We start from the raw sequence: 13,070 nt of genomic DNA on the forward strand, positions 1-13,070 counted from the left end.
TCACCCTCCAACTTCAGACCCATAGCTGGAATATCTCTACTCACCAAAACTTCTTGAAACACTGGTTTGTATGAAACACAGCCTACCTAGACAAATTATCCTGCCTATTTCCCTCTCAATATGGTTTCAGGCCTCAACAGCACAGAATTACTACTACTCACACTAACCACCAAATTCAAACAGATGCTCCAATCAATCCTCCTACAGTTTGATATATCAGCTGCGTTTGACTCTGTCAATCATAAACTCTTGCTGAATAAACTCAATGAACTAGGTCTGACTGGAACTGTTCTCGACCGGTTCAATGAGTTCCTGACAAACAGAATACTGTGTATGGAACGATAGCACCGTCTCCCAAATCTGGAAAGAAGTCTGGAGTACCTTAGGGGTCCTCACTCTCACCAGTGCTCTTCAACATTTTTATGAGCACCCTAGGCAACCTCACCTTCACCGATGGCAAATGTCTACTATCCTATGCAGATTTTATATTCCTCTTAATTACACTTTATGCGATACTAGAGACAATCTTCAAAAAAAGTTTCCAAAGGCATTGAAACAATCTACTCATGGGCACTCACCAACACACTAAATACCACCAAAACCAAGTTTATTTGGTTCCACACTGACACAGTCAACATCTATGGTCCTAACCCTACCCTCTGGTGCGACACTAAATGTTGAGAAAACCTCCAAGGTGCTTGGAATCCTGCTCGACTCCACATTTTCCTACGAACCACAAATATCCAATCTCTGGAAAAACTTTCTACAGCTTAGAGCAACTAAGATTGATAAAATCTTACTTCTATAGCAACCACTTTGCAATTCTGGTTCAGATGCTAATCCTATAGCAAAAAATACTCTGATACTGTGAAAAACACTAGTAATAAACAAAACACTTTCACAAAGATGGAATACGATGATGGTATAACGGTAATAAAGCACAAGCAAAAGATCAGTCTTGACGGAGGAAAAAGCTTCAGACAGGGGCTCGCCCACCTCCACAATGGTGGAATATCGGTGTTCGAGGGGTCACTTCACTGGCTCAAAAACCTCCTGTTAAAGATGGTCCAAGCAATGTGCTATGTTGATAATTGCTTTGAAAAATTGAGTGAAATAGAAGAAAAACAACTTATCTTTCTTTCTTAAGGATCGGTACACCAACGAATGCCAGCGTTTCACTATTAAGCTGCCTCAGGGTGTAACATGTCCGATCGCACTGCAAAACACAGAACACTTAAATCATAATTAAAACATATAAAACCGGTATTTATCTTTTGAGTTTTCATAGAACTACATCATAGGACCGGCAACATACCTCTCATTCGGACGCCAACCACGTCTCAAAGATCCAAAGATGGCGGCATAACAAACAAACCAGATTAAATCCTCCCAGTGCAGTGACGTAAGCATACGTCAGCACCGGAAGTGACAGATCGGCTAAAAAATGCAGATAGTAACCTGTCACTTCCGGTGCTGACGTATGCTTACGTCACTGCACCAGAAGGATTTAATCTGGTTTGTTTGTTATGCTGCCATCTTTGGATCTTTGAGGACGCGGTCGGCATCCGAATGAGAGGTATGTTGCCGGTCCTATGATGTAGTTCTATGAAAACTCAAAAGATAAATACCGGTTTTATATGTTTTAATTCTGATTTGAGTGTTCTGTGTTTTGCAGTGCGATTGGACGTTACACCCTGAGGCAGCTTAATAGTGAAACGCTGGCCATCGTTGGTATACCGATCCTTAAGAAAGAAAGATAAGTTGTTTTTCTTCTATTTCACTCAATTTTTCAAAGCAATTATCAACATAGCACATTGCTTGGACCATCTTTAACAGGAGGTTTTTGAGCCAGTGAAGTGACCGCTCAAACACTGATATTCCACCATTGTGGAGGTGGGCGGGCCCCTGTCTGAAGCTTTTTCCTCCGTCAAGACTGGTCTTTTGCTTGTGCTTTATTACCGTTATACCATCATCATATTCCATCAGATGCTAATCCTAACACAACTCGACTATTGCAATTTTCTCTAAGTGGGCATAGCCTCCTCCCAAATGTACAGATTCCAATTGATCCAGAACACTGCAATCGGGCTGATTTTCATCTTAAAGTATGACCTCGTCTTTGCATACTATCACATGATTCACTGGCTGCCTATAAATACCCAAATGTTGTTTAAACTTTCCTGCATTGTACACCATGCACTAAATACCAACTCACTGGAACAGTAACCTACCTGTTCACCTCACAGTTCATCTCAATAAAATGATCATTCCCTCATCCAAGGGAGTGAAATATTCAATACAAGTGAATATTTTACATACGTTTCTACAAGAACCTGGAACACCCTTCAAACATCCATAAGAACAGAACTAACTACCTCATCTTCAGGAAAAAATTGAAAATTTACCTATTTGATAAATTCCTTTCAGCTCTGTGACTCTGTACCCTTTCCTTGACAATGCAACATCCTCCACAGAGGTGAACTCGAGAGCAGGTCGGGCTAGTGTAAAATGGGGCTGGGAGGCCCACGTGCTCACCCAAAGAGAGAGTGAATGTGTGTGTGTCAATAGGTCAGCAGGCTTTCCTGCCGCGAAGAATGGCAATTGGCTGGGCCGCAGCCACGAGGGGTGCTGAAAGGGAGGGCTTATAATCTGGGACCTCAGAGTACAGAATGACACTGGGACAAATTTTTCCCCATCTCCTCGAGAACTCATTTACCAGTCCCGTCCCCACAGATTCTTTTTCCTGTCCTAACCTCATTCCTCCAAGCACTTTAAAACCATAAGTGTTTGAGGCTTGTGCAGTTAAGGCAGAGCTTACAGGAATGGGGCAGGGACAGCAACAAGACTCACAGGGACGGGATGAGGAAATTGAATTCCTACGGGGACAGGGAAAAATTTGTCTCCGTGTCATTCTCTACCTCAGAGGACTCAGAGCTTACCTGGTCCTCAGAGGGGGCTTTTTGGCGGTGTCAGATCACATGTCTGGCTTACCAGGCATGGTGGTGAGACGATCCTCGACGGCGGATGAAGAGCCGGCTGAGCTGTCCGTGGTCACCAAGGACTCCTTTGATGAAGACAAGGAGCGGGTGAGTTCAGGACTGTTGAAGGAGCGATCGCTACCACTGCAGCATTCTCAAGCCGCAGCCTTGTCAGCGATCATGCTGGAAGTAACCGGTGTTGCAGAGAGGTGGGAAGGGCAGGGCAAGGCAGCCCAACGCAGTGCCAACCCTAGAGCCTGGACAGGATCATTTCCAGAAGGTTCGGGGCCATCCGGAAGGGAGGAAGGAGGAGGCAGGGCAAGGAACAGGAGGCAGTGCTGGCGAGAGGCCTGTGATAGCTGGGAATGCTACTGCAAAGCATTCCAGGTTGGGGACATGGGTTCTGGGGATCTCTGGAGGGCAAGAGATTAGGAGTCGCCAGCCGGTGTGATGCAAGGGCAGCCCTTGGATCCTCCAGGTTATTGGCCTGTGGGGCAGTGGGGACCTGTATGGAGGCCGATACCTTGGTCTATCACAGTACTTCCGTTCCCCTGTGTGGAACCCTCTCCTGGTTAGGGAAGAGTCTGCGATGGCCAGTTTGCAGCAGGGTCATCAAGCAGCGGGGTACAAGGAGCTGGAGGTGGCCCCAGGGATTAACTCCTGCTGGTGCTGTGCAGGTTGTTGCCCCTTGTCTGGATCTTTCCCTGCAGGAATCTGTAACGTCGGAAGTGCGGCTCGGTAGCTGGAAGAGGCTTCAGCGGCAGGTCCCTCTTGGAACATCGCAGAGTCCATGGCACAGAGGAGAGCGGGAGTGAGAGTCAGCCATGGTGGGACAGAGGACGTCAAGCATGGTGGCTGCTGGTGATGGCATTACTGGAGGACCAGTGGAAAGAGCGTCCGCTGCAGGAGGTGCATTAGGTGCTGCTGCGGGGTCAAAGAGCGGTCGGATGGGGAAGCACAAGCATAAAGGTAGTGACTATTAGTCTTCCTCTTCTTTAACTTCATCATCCACTACTTCCTCCTCTTCTTCGTGGTCTGGAGGGATGGTGACGGAAGGGCCATCAATACAGGAGGGTCATGACAGAAGCGTGCTGGTGTTGGTTGTGCTGACTGAGCTCTGGGAAAAGCTTCCTAGGGCTCTGCGATGCAAAATTCAGAAGTGGGCCTGTATTTATATTTTATTTTTGGATTGTTAGAGGGCAGGGCACATCACAAGAGTAAGAAAGACAGGAAGAAGGGGGCTTGGTCAAAATCCAAACCTGTTTCCCGCAATATTGTTTGCTTGATGTGGTCATTTATGCGCCTTGCAAGTGTATGGGGACAGGAGCGCCTGCAAGATTATGGCCTGCTTTTGGCCTACGTGGATTCCATCAGTCACGTATCATCGTTTCGGTGATAGGGCTTGGCTCAACCACAACGAGGAATTTTAGGACAAAATGGAGGAGAATCTGCACATGTCGTGGGGCACACTGGTTATCAACCTGTGGCTCACACATATGGCCTCAAAAACGGGGAGTGGGGGTGGTTTGGTCGGGGGCGGGCCAATGAGGCCGTCGACCTCTGGCACGGGTGGTGGCCACTCCTTTGTGCACAGACAGCATCGGAGGGAGGGGGGCTGTCTATTGGAAGTTATAAGGTGACCCAATTCCCTTCTCGGATTGCAAATTCCATCATACCTGTTCTCAGTGTGGACAGAACCACTCGGCGCTCAATTGTCTTAAGAATGGGGCAGGAGGGCCCCCAGGTCATCAAAGTGAGGCGGTGGCAGTAGGGGTGCCCACTCCGATTAGGGTGGCTGCCCTTTGGCCATGGCTTCATCTGTACGGCAATGCCCAGGTGGCAGCTGTTTTGGAGCAGGGTTTTAGGGAGGATTTTGTGATTCCATTTCAGGGACCGATAGGCAACGTTTAGGTTCCAATGCATCATCGGTGGTTTGCCTGCGGGTAGTGGTCTGGGTAAAATTGCGAGAAGAGCTTCTTAAGGGGCGCATAGCAGGGCCTTTTCAAACACGCCTCTTCTCAGCAATGATGGTCTCCCCTCTAGCGGTGATCCCCAAGAAGGAATCGGGGAAGTTCCGGTTCATTTGCAATCTTTCCCGGCCAGCGGGAAATCAGTGAATGATGGCATCTCATGGGATCTTTGCGTGGTACACTACACATCCTTTGACTGTGTTCTTCGACTCATTCTGAGGGCAAAATAAGGGACGCTCCTGACCAAGGTGGATATTCAGTCAGTGTTTCGACTGTTGCCAGTTCATCCCATGTCTTACCCACTGTTGGGTTTTCAGTTTGAAGGGGAGTATTATGACAATTGCCTGCCAATGGGTTGCTCCATTTCGTGCGCTTACTTCAAACTCTTCAGTTTTTTTACACTGGGTCATGGTCCATATCGCCCACCTAGATTCTGTGGTACACTATTTGGACAATTTCTGTTCATCGGAACGGTGGGTTCAGAGGAGTACCAGTCGCTGAAGACGGCATTCAAAAAGTTGGCTTCCAACTTCGGGTCCCCCATGGGGTGGAGAAATCAGAGAGACTAGCTTTCCTAGTGATTGAGATGGATATGGATGCCATGGAGGTCAGACTCCCAGTGGGCAAGGTACAAGCAGCAGCTGCTGGGCCATATTTCGCAGTCATCGTGGAAAAAAAACCCAAAAAACAAAAACCAAAGAACAACCTACCTTGAAAGTCGTTGCTGGGGTCCCTAAACTTCGCCTGCCATGTGCTTCCCATGGGCCGAGCATTCTTTAAGCAGCTTGCGGCAGCCGCATCAGGGGTGCCAGATAGGAGGCACTTTGTGAGAATCTCAGCGGGTATTTGGGATGATTTGCAGATGTGGGCATATTCTCTCAGAGATTTCAATGGTATATTTCTGATCCAGCAGCTGGAGGTATTTAATTTCAAGCTGGAATTGCTATCAGATGCAGCTGGAGGTGTGGGTTTCAGCCTTTATTGACAGGGAGATTGGTGCACAGCCCTGTGGCAGGAAGCCTGGAGACAGCGGGGGGGGGGGGTCATGCAGAATGTACCTTGCTTGAGCTAATCCCATTGGTCTTGGTGTGCAAACTGTGGCCGGAGCGCATAGTTTTCTAGTGCGACAACATGGGGGTCATGGGGAGTGTGTAGCGCAGTGGTTAGAGCTACAGCCTCAGCATCCTGAGGTTGTGGGTTTAAATCCCAAGCTGCTCCTTGTGACCCTGGGCAAGTCACTTAATCCCCCCATTGCCCCAGGTACATTAGATAAGAGTGTGAGCCCACCAGGACAGATAGAGAAAATGCTTCACCTGAATGCAAACCACTTAGGCTATAAGTGGTATATAAATACTAAAAATAAATAAATGGAGGTGGTGAATAGGCAGGTGGTGCGTTGCTTGCATGACAACGCATTGAGACTTAGTGTTGCACTGTTTGCAGCTCAATTTGTTAATCAGGGCGAGTCACAAGCAGGGCGTACAGATTATCATCACTGATGCTCTGTCCCTATTTTAATTTTCACAGTTTGATTGACTGGCGCCTGGAGCACGAATGAAGGATTGCGGATGCCAGAGCATTTATGGAACCTGGTCGTGAAGGGCTCTAGGAGATGTTGAGGCTTTCTGTCCACCTGGAATTGCTACAGTGTGGCTTCCGGAGTTTGCTCTCCTTCCATAGCCAGAGGGGCTGGGCTCCTGGGCCTGTGATGGCCAACTTCATCCTGGAGTCTCACCACTTGGGGTTATCCTGGAACGTGGTGACAGAGCATCTGGTGGGGTTCACCTTCTTCTTCAAGGCATTGGGGTGGAGCTGCTTGTCATTCATTTTTCTAGTGTGCAGAATGTTGGCAGCCATGTGGCAGATTACGGATCCTCAGCTGCTGATCATTCATGAGCTCTTGGTCCAGCTGCTTCATGCCTTGCCACGGGTGACTGGGTCGTGGTTTGAGGAGTGGCTATTCAAGGCTGCATTTTCCTTGGCATTCTTTGGGGCCCTATGTGTAGGAGAACTTCTGGTACATCCCGCCAACGCACAGGGCACATGGGACTTATTTCTGCAGCACATTCAGTTGGGGAAGCACACCGTGTGGCTGCATATAGTGAGATCAAAGACGGACCAGCTGGGGAGGGGTCAGATGGTAGTGATGTATCGGATCGATGGTGGTGTCGTGACCGGTAGCGTTGCTGGGCAAATTCATGGCTGTCCGCCCTCCAACTGGGTTGGCTCTCAATCCATGCAGATGGTGCTTCCCATATGCAATGTCAGTTTTTGGTTGTACTAAGGATGGTCTTGTGCCAGTGCGGTGAGGAGCCATCTCGGTTCAGTACTCACTCATTTCGTTTTGGGGCAGCCGCGAGCCCATTTGTGGGAAGTGTGCCTGTAGAGGTATTAGACAGTTGGGGTTTTTTTGAGGCCTACAGGGGTTATATTCGCCTGAAGAGGGGGGGGGGGGGTGTCGGGCAGGACGTGGGACAGTGTGCGGAACCAGGGGCACCTGCAGTCCCCATGGGTTGTCAGCAGGGACACCTGCAGTCCCCATGGGTTGGTGGGGGGTGGAGGGGCTCTCTCATCCGATGCATGCTGTCACCATGACCACCTAACTCTGACTCACCGTCCGAGGCCATGGACTGAACAATCGACTTTGCCTTGCAGATGCTGTCTGGTGTACTTGCTCGGTCTTGATTGTGGGACATTCCTTTGTCAACTGAGCTGGTCAGGCAGCACCTGGGTCTGCCGCACCTGGGTATTCGAGTTTCCTGGTGGGGCCAGAGGGGCATGCACTGGTATCTGTTGCCCCTGTTAGTGGATTTGCACCATTGCCCATGAAGTCCAGACGTGCTATTGCTGCATCTTGGGGGAGGGGGGGAGCAACGACATGGATGGGGGAAACAGCTCATTGGCACAATCAAAGACGATCTCTGTGTGGTCTTATCTTGGTTCCCCAGGATGACACTGGCATGATAGGATATCGTTCCCTGACCTCACCAGCTCATGTCGTGGAGATGGACTAGGGGGCTAAACAAAATGAACCAGCAGGTGGGGTGGTGGGTGCAGTCTCAGGAAAGGATGCAGATCAGGCATGAGTGGGTGGCTGTAGCCTGTTCCGGGCCTATCCAGATCCTGTTACATAATATAATGCTTTCCCTCTTGCAACAGTATAACCTTCCTCTTCAATGTGATGTAATCATTTCCCCATGATGTTGCATGGGCTTATCTTGTAAATTACCTTGAACCTGTACTGGATAAGAAATCCTGATTAGATTAGATAATATACTAATTTAATCTCTCTCGGTCTAGTCAGTTTCATAAATACACCAGTTCTATTCATTATCTTTATTTCCTAAACCTACCCCAATCAGTTGATAACTTTTTCCCAAAGGAAAGCAAACAATGATTATTACATACCAGTTCAGGAATTGGTACTTGTAGTTCTGTACCAGATGGTGCTTGGATTGCTAGAAGTGTATCTCCTAGTGAAGAATTAAGTTATCTTTTTGTTTACATCTGTTAGAAAGTAGTTCATACATTACTAAAAAACCATCAGCCCTATATTATATCCATACAGTGGTACCTTGGAATCCGAACTTAATCCGTTCCAGAACGCCGTTCGAGTTCCAAAATGTTCCAAGATAATTTTTCCCATTGAAAATAATAGAAACTGGATTAATCCATTCCTTGGTTCCACAAACTCAGATTGTCAAATAAATTTAACAGTAAACACACTGGATTTGTTTTGTAATTCTTTATTCATAACACTCTCAGCTATTAACCAATGATAATACAGTACAGTAAAGTAAGGTTCAGTACAGTAATGTAAAGTAACCAATGATAACAAATCATGATGGGCCACCGCGGTAGCAGACCGCTGGGCAGGATGGACCTATGGTCTGCCTCAGCGGAGGCAACTTCTTATGTTCTTATGATGTGGAACCTGGAACAGGAGGGAGATTATTGTTTGGAAGGCAAGTCACTTTCCAGATTAGTATCGGGTGGTTCAAGTTGCAATTGAATGTGAAAGCATGTGTTACCAGGCAGGTGTCTGCATTCTGCTCCTTTTTAAGCTTTTTGCCAAGGTACCACTTGTAGAGGGCTTGGGGGGTCACCTTCCATGTTGGCATTAGGTGGTTCTGGTGTCTGCATTTTGGTGGTGTCTTTTGCAAACCAATGTTCCAAAGTGGTCTGATGATGGCGACCTTTTTGAACTTTTCTAAAATGCTCAATGTTATCATTGAATAAGTTAACACACCTGTCGGGGTGCCACTTCTCTGCGACTGCCTGTGTTTTTGACCACATGCTGAGCAGATCCTTGATTTCAGCAGTGGGTATGGGATCTGCATCTCTCTCTTCCTCCCCTGAAAAAAATTCTTCTGCTACTTCTATCTGGTTGAGGTGCTGAAGCTTCTCCGTTGTCAGCTCTATCCTGTGATTATCCACTAACTCGTTGACATCCTCTTCGCTGACTTCCAAACCCATGGATTTGCCCAGAGATACAATGTCAGGAACAACGTTCCTTTCAGCAACACATTCTGGCCGAGATTTTTCCAGGCAGAGATCAACTTCCTCAAAGACACTAACCTGGTTCATAGGCTTCTTAAAAAACCGCACCTACCAAGTCCACAGTAATGGCACCTTCTCCCAACCCTGGAACAACCCCTGCGTAGTCCCACAAGGCTCCCCTCTCTCTCTTTCTCTGTTCAACATGTACATGGCACCATTGGCTCATATGCTATCTGACTCAAAACTAAAATTATACATTTATGCAGATGACATTACAATCATCATCCCCATAACCTCACTGACACAAGAGACTGAACAACTCACTTCTTCTGTTCTCACTAAGGTAGAACAATGGACCACTCAATTCAAACTAAAACTAAATCCAGAAAAAAACAAGCTTTTCTTGGCAAGTCCCAACCACAAGCTAACGAATACCTCTCTGAAATTAAATGGGCTTACCTATCCAATCAATTCCACCATCAAAATCCTAGGAGTCACCCTGGATCGATGCCTAACGTTCGAAGACCATACCAATGCCCAGATTAAAAAAATGTTTTTGCACTCTCTGGAAACTGCGTACCATCAAACACTATTTTGACTTCCTCTCCTTCCGATTACTGGTTCAGTCACTTATTTTAAGCACCTTAGACTACTGTAATATCATATACTTGGAATCCTTTAAGAAAACCATAAAACGTCTGAGAATCATACAGAATACTGCTGTCTGTCTCATCTATGGTCTAAAAAAGTCGGACCACGTTAGCCCGTTTTACAGAAAACTTCACTGGTTACCAATCGAGGCAAGGGTCATCTTCAAGTTTGCCTGCCTATGCTTCAAAACCATAATTGGCTCATCCCCGATCTACCTTTCACACCATTTTATATTTCCAGGCACCTCCCGCACACGTAATACCTATCTGTTTGCCTTCCCCTCCTGAAAGGCTGTATCTACAAGAGATTCCTTGATAGAACATTGTTATTCCAAGCTGGCAAATGGAATAAATGTCTAACCACCCTCATTTCAAATACGCCTTCCTACCAAGCCTTCAGGAAATCAATCAAAACCTATCTCTTTGACAAATTTCTCTGACTCCTCCCTGCCTTGTTGTATCTCTGATATACTTATTGCATAACTGACCTATTTCCAGCCATACCTAACCATTCTCGACTCACTAATGGAATCGAATCACCCCACCAATGTAATTGACATTATTCTCTGTAACTTTGCTGTATATGTACAGTCTCTTCCTCTGTAAACTGCTATGAACTGTTTCTGGTATTGCGGTATACAAAATAAAGTTATTATTATTCCCTCCATGCTTTCTCAATTATTCTTAGACAATGGAGGATATTGTAGTGATCCTTCCAGAACTCTGAGAATCAGTTCCGTTTCATTTGTAACTTCAAAATATCTCGAACATAGCCTTGATGTACAATTTTTTGAAGTTCGAGATCACCTGCTGGTCCATGGGTTGTATAAGAGGAGTGGTATTGGGGGGGAGGGCAAAAATTTTATCTTGATGAAGCTATATTCGCCCAAGTTATCCTCCAACTCTGGTGAATGTGCAGGAGCATTGTCGAGGACAAGGAGAGCCTTTATCAGGAGGTTTTTCTCCTGCAGGTAAGCCTTTACACAAGGAGCAAACTCCTCATGTGTCCACTCAGTGAAGAACTGCCTGGTAACCCATGCTTTCACATTCAATCTCCACATAACATTAAGTTTGCTCTTAATGATGTTATTCTTCTTAAAGACCCATGGGTTTTCTGAATGGTATATGAGAAGAGGGTTTGATCTTGCAGTCCCCACTAGCATTACAACACACCAACAGAGTAAGGCGGTCTTTCATTGGCTTATGGCCTGGTACAGACTTTTCTTCCTTTGAGCTGTATGTTCGCCTGGGCATCTTTTTCCTAAGAGAGGCCAGTTTCGTCACAATTGAACACTTGGTTCAAAACATAGCCCTCACTGATCAAACTCCTTAAACTCCTTTACAAAAACTTTTCAGCTGCTTCAAAATTAGAACTGGCTGCCTCCCCATGCATAACACTATGGATCCCAGTCCTTTTCTTAAAGTTCTCGAACCACCCTCTACTGGCTTTAAACTCCTCCTTTTCATCAGTAGTATCAGGGAGGCCTTACACTAGATCATCATGAAGAACCTTGGCTTTCTCACAAATGATTGTCTCAGAAATCACATCACTAGCAAGCTGTCTTTCATTAATCCAAATAGAGCAGTTTTTCCATCTGTTCCATACTTTTTGATTTCCTAGAGGTCAGTGTAGTAACTCTTTTGGCCACATCAGCTGCTTTGATAGCTTCTTTATTTTTCAAAATCGTATACACAGTCGATTTAGGCATCCCAAATATAGTAGCGAGATCAACCACATGTGTACTGCTTTCATGCTTAGCAATAAGCTCTTTCTTAACTTCAATCATAGCTTTAACAGCTTTCCTTTTGCTCTTTATTTTCCGCTGGAAACATGGCTAATATAGATGGCCTGAGGGCTGTGCAGGAACAATGTGCTGTGGCAGAGGCAGCAAGATCATGTCCCACGTGGCAGAGGCAGCAAGATCGGGCCCACGTGGCAGAGGCAGCAAGATCCGAATGTACGGGAACTGCAAGCATTGCTCAGCACAAAGCTTCCCTCCCAGGTGGAAACAAGAAGCTGCATCAGAGGGGAAGCTTTAGGCTGAGCAATGCTTACAGTTCCCGTACATTCAGATTCCAAAGCAGCATTCGGATACCGGGGCAAAATTTAATTTAAAAAAAAAAAAAAAAAAATCGGATTCCAAGTTGTTCGAGTCTGGGGCGTTCAGATTCTGAGATACCACTGTATTAGAAAAATAGCTTCTACACACAACTCAGCCAACATATTTCAGTAGCAGAATTTAGCTGCCTCCTCTATTTGATATTCATGAAATTTAATAATGTAAAAGCATACACTCTCCAACAGTGATCAGTCTTTTTTTATATGGCTCTACATATTGTTCCTGAAAGCAGTAGTAGATGCAGAGTATGTTGGTGACTTACAATCTGAGCAGGGATTTCATTTGCAAAGAAAGATAACCCTTTATTTATGGTAAGACACTCATGAGGTAGGGGTTGCAATTTATTCATAGTTGGATCATATACTATTACGCCCCCTCCCATGAGAATTGGAGTATTCTGTTAAGTGAGCAATACATTATGAATACAGAAATACAGAATGAAAAAACTGCTTTATTGCCAATGTTGGAAGCATATCCATGTATATTATATAAAAACTAGTCTTTAAGCCCATTACATTAACAGGTGCTAAAATAGATGGGTGTGCCTTTCTTTCTTTCTTTCTCTCTCTCTCTCCTTGGCCGCTTTCTGTCTGTCTGTCTTTCTTTCTGTTTCTCTTTCCTCGGCTGTCCACCCCCATCCCTTGCCAGCTCCCCCTGTCCAGCAGTAGTCCTTCTCCCTTCCTTTTACCTCCCTCCTGTCTAGCAGTACCTGTTCCCTGCTCCCCCTGTCCAGCAGTAGGCCTCCCTTCCTGTTACCTCCTCCCATCCAGCAGCACCTCTTCCTTGCTCCCCCTGTCCAGCAGTAGGCCTCCCTTCCTGTTACCTCCCCCCTGTCCAGCAGCACCTATTCCT

The 13,070-nt window shown here is 46.2% G+C and overlaps 1 protein-coding gene across 1 annotated transcript in view; it reads right to left on the reverse strand.

Moving 5' to 3' along the window:
- Nucleotides 1–13,070, reverse strand: part of E2F5 (E2F transcription factor 5) — a 113,512-nt gene that overhangs the window by 52,660 nt on the left and 47,782 nt on the right. Inside the window, exon 5 of the mRNA XM_033929392.1 lies at nucleotides 8,357–8,421. Within this exon, the coding sequence (XP_033785283.1) occupies nucleotides 8,357–8,421 (65 nt within the window). The remainder of the gene's footprint in view (nucleotides 1–8,356; nucleotides 8,422–13,070) is intronic.

The sequence above is a fragment of the Geotrypetes seraphini genome, chromosome 2, assembly GCF_902459505.1.
Source record: "Geotrypetes seraphini chromosome 2, aGeoSer1.1, whole genome shotgun sequence".
NCBI classification, from domain to species: Eukaryota; Metazoa; Chordata; class Amphibia; order Gymnophiona; family Dermophiidae; genus Geotrypetes; species Geotrypetes seraphini.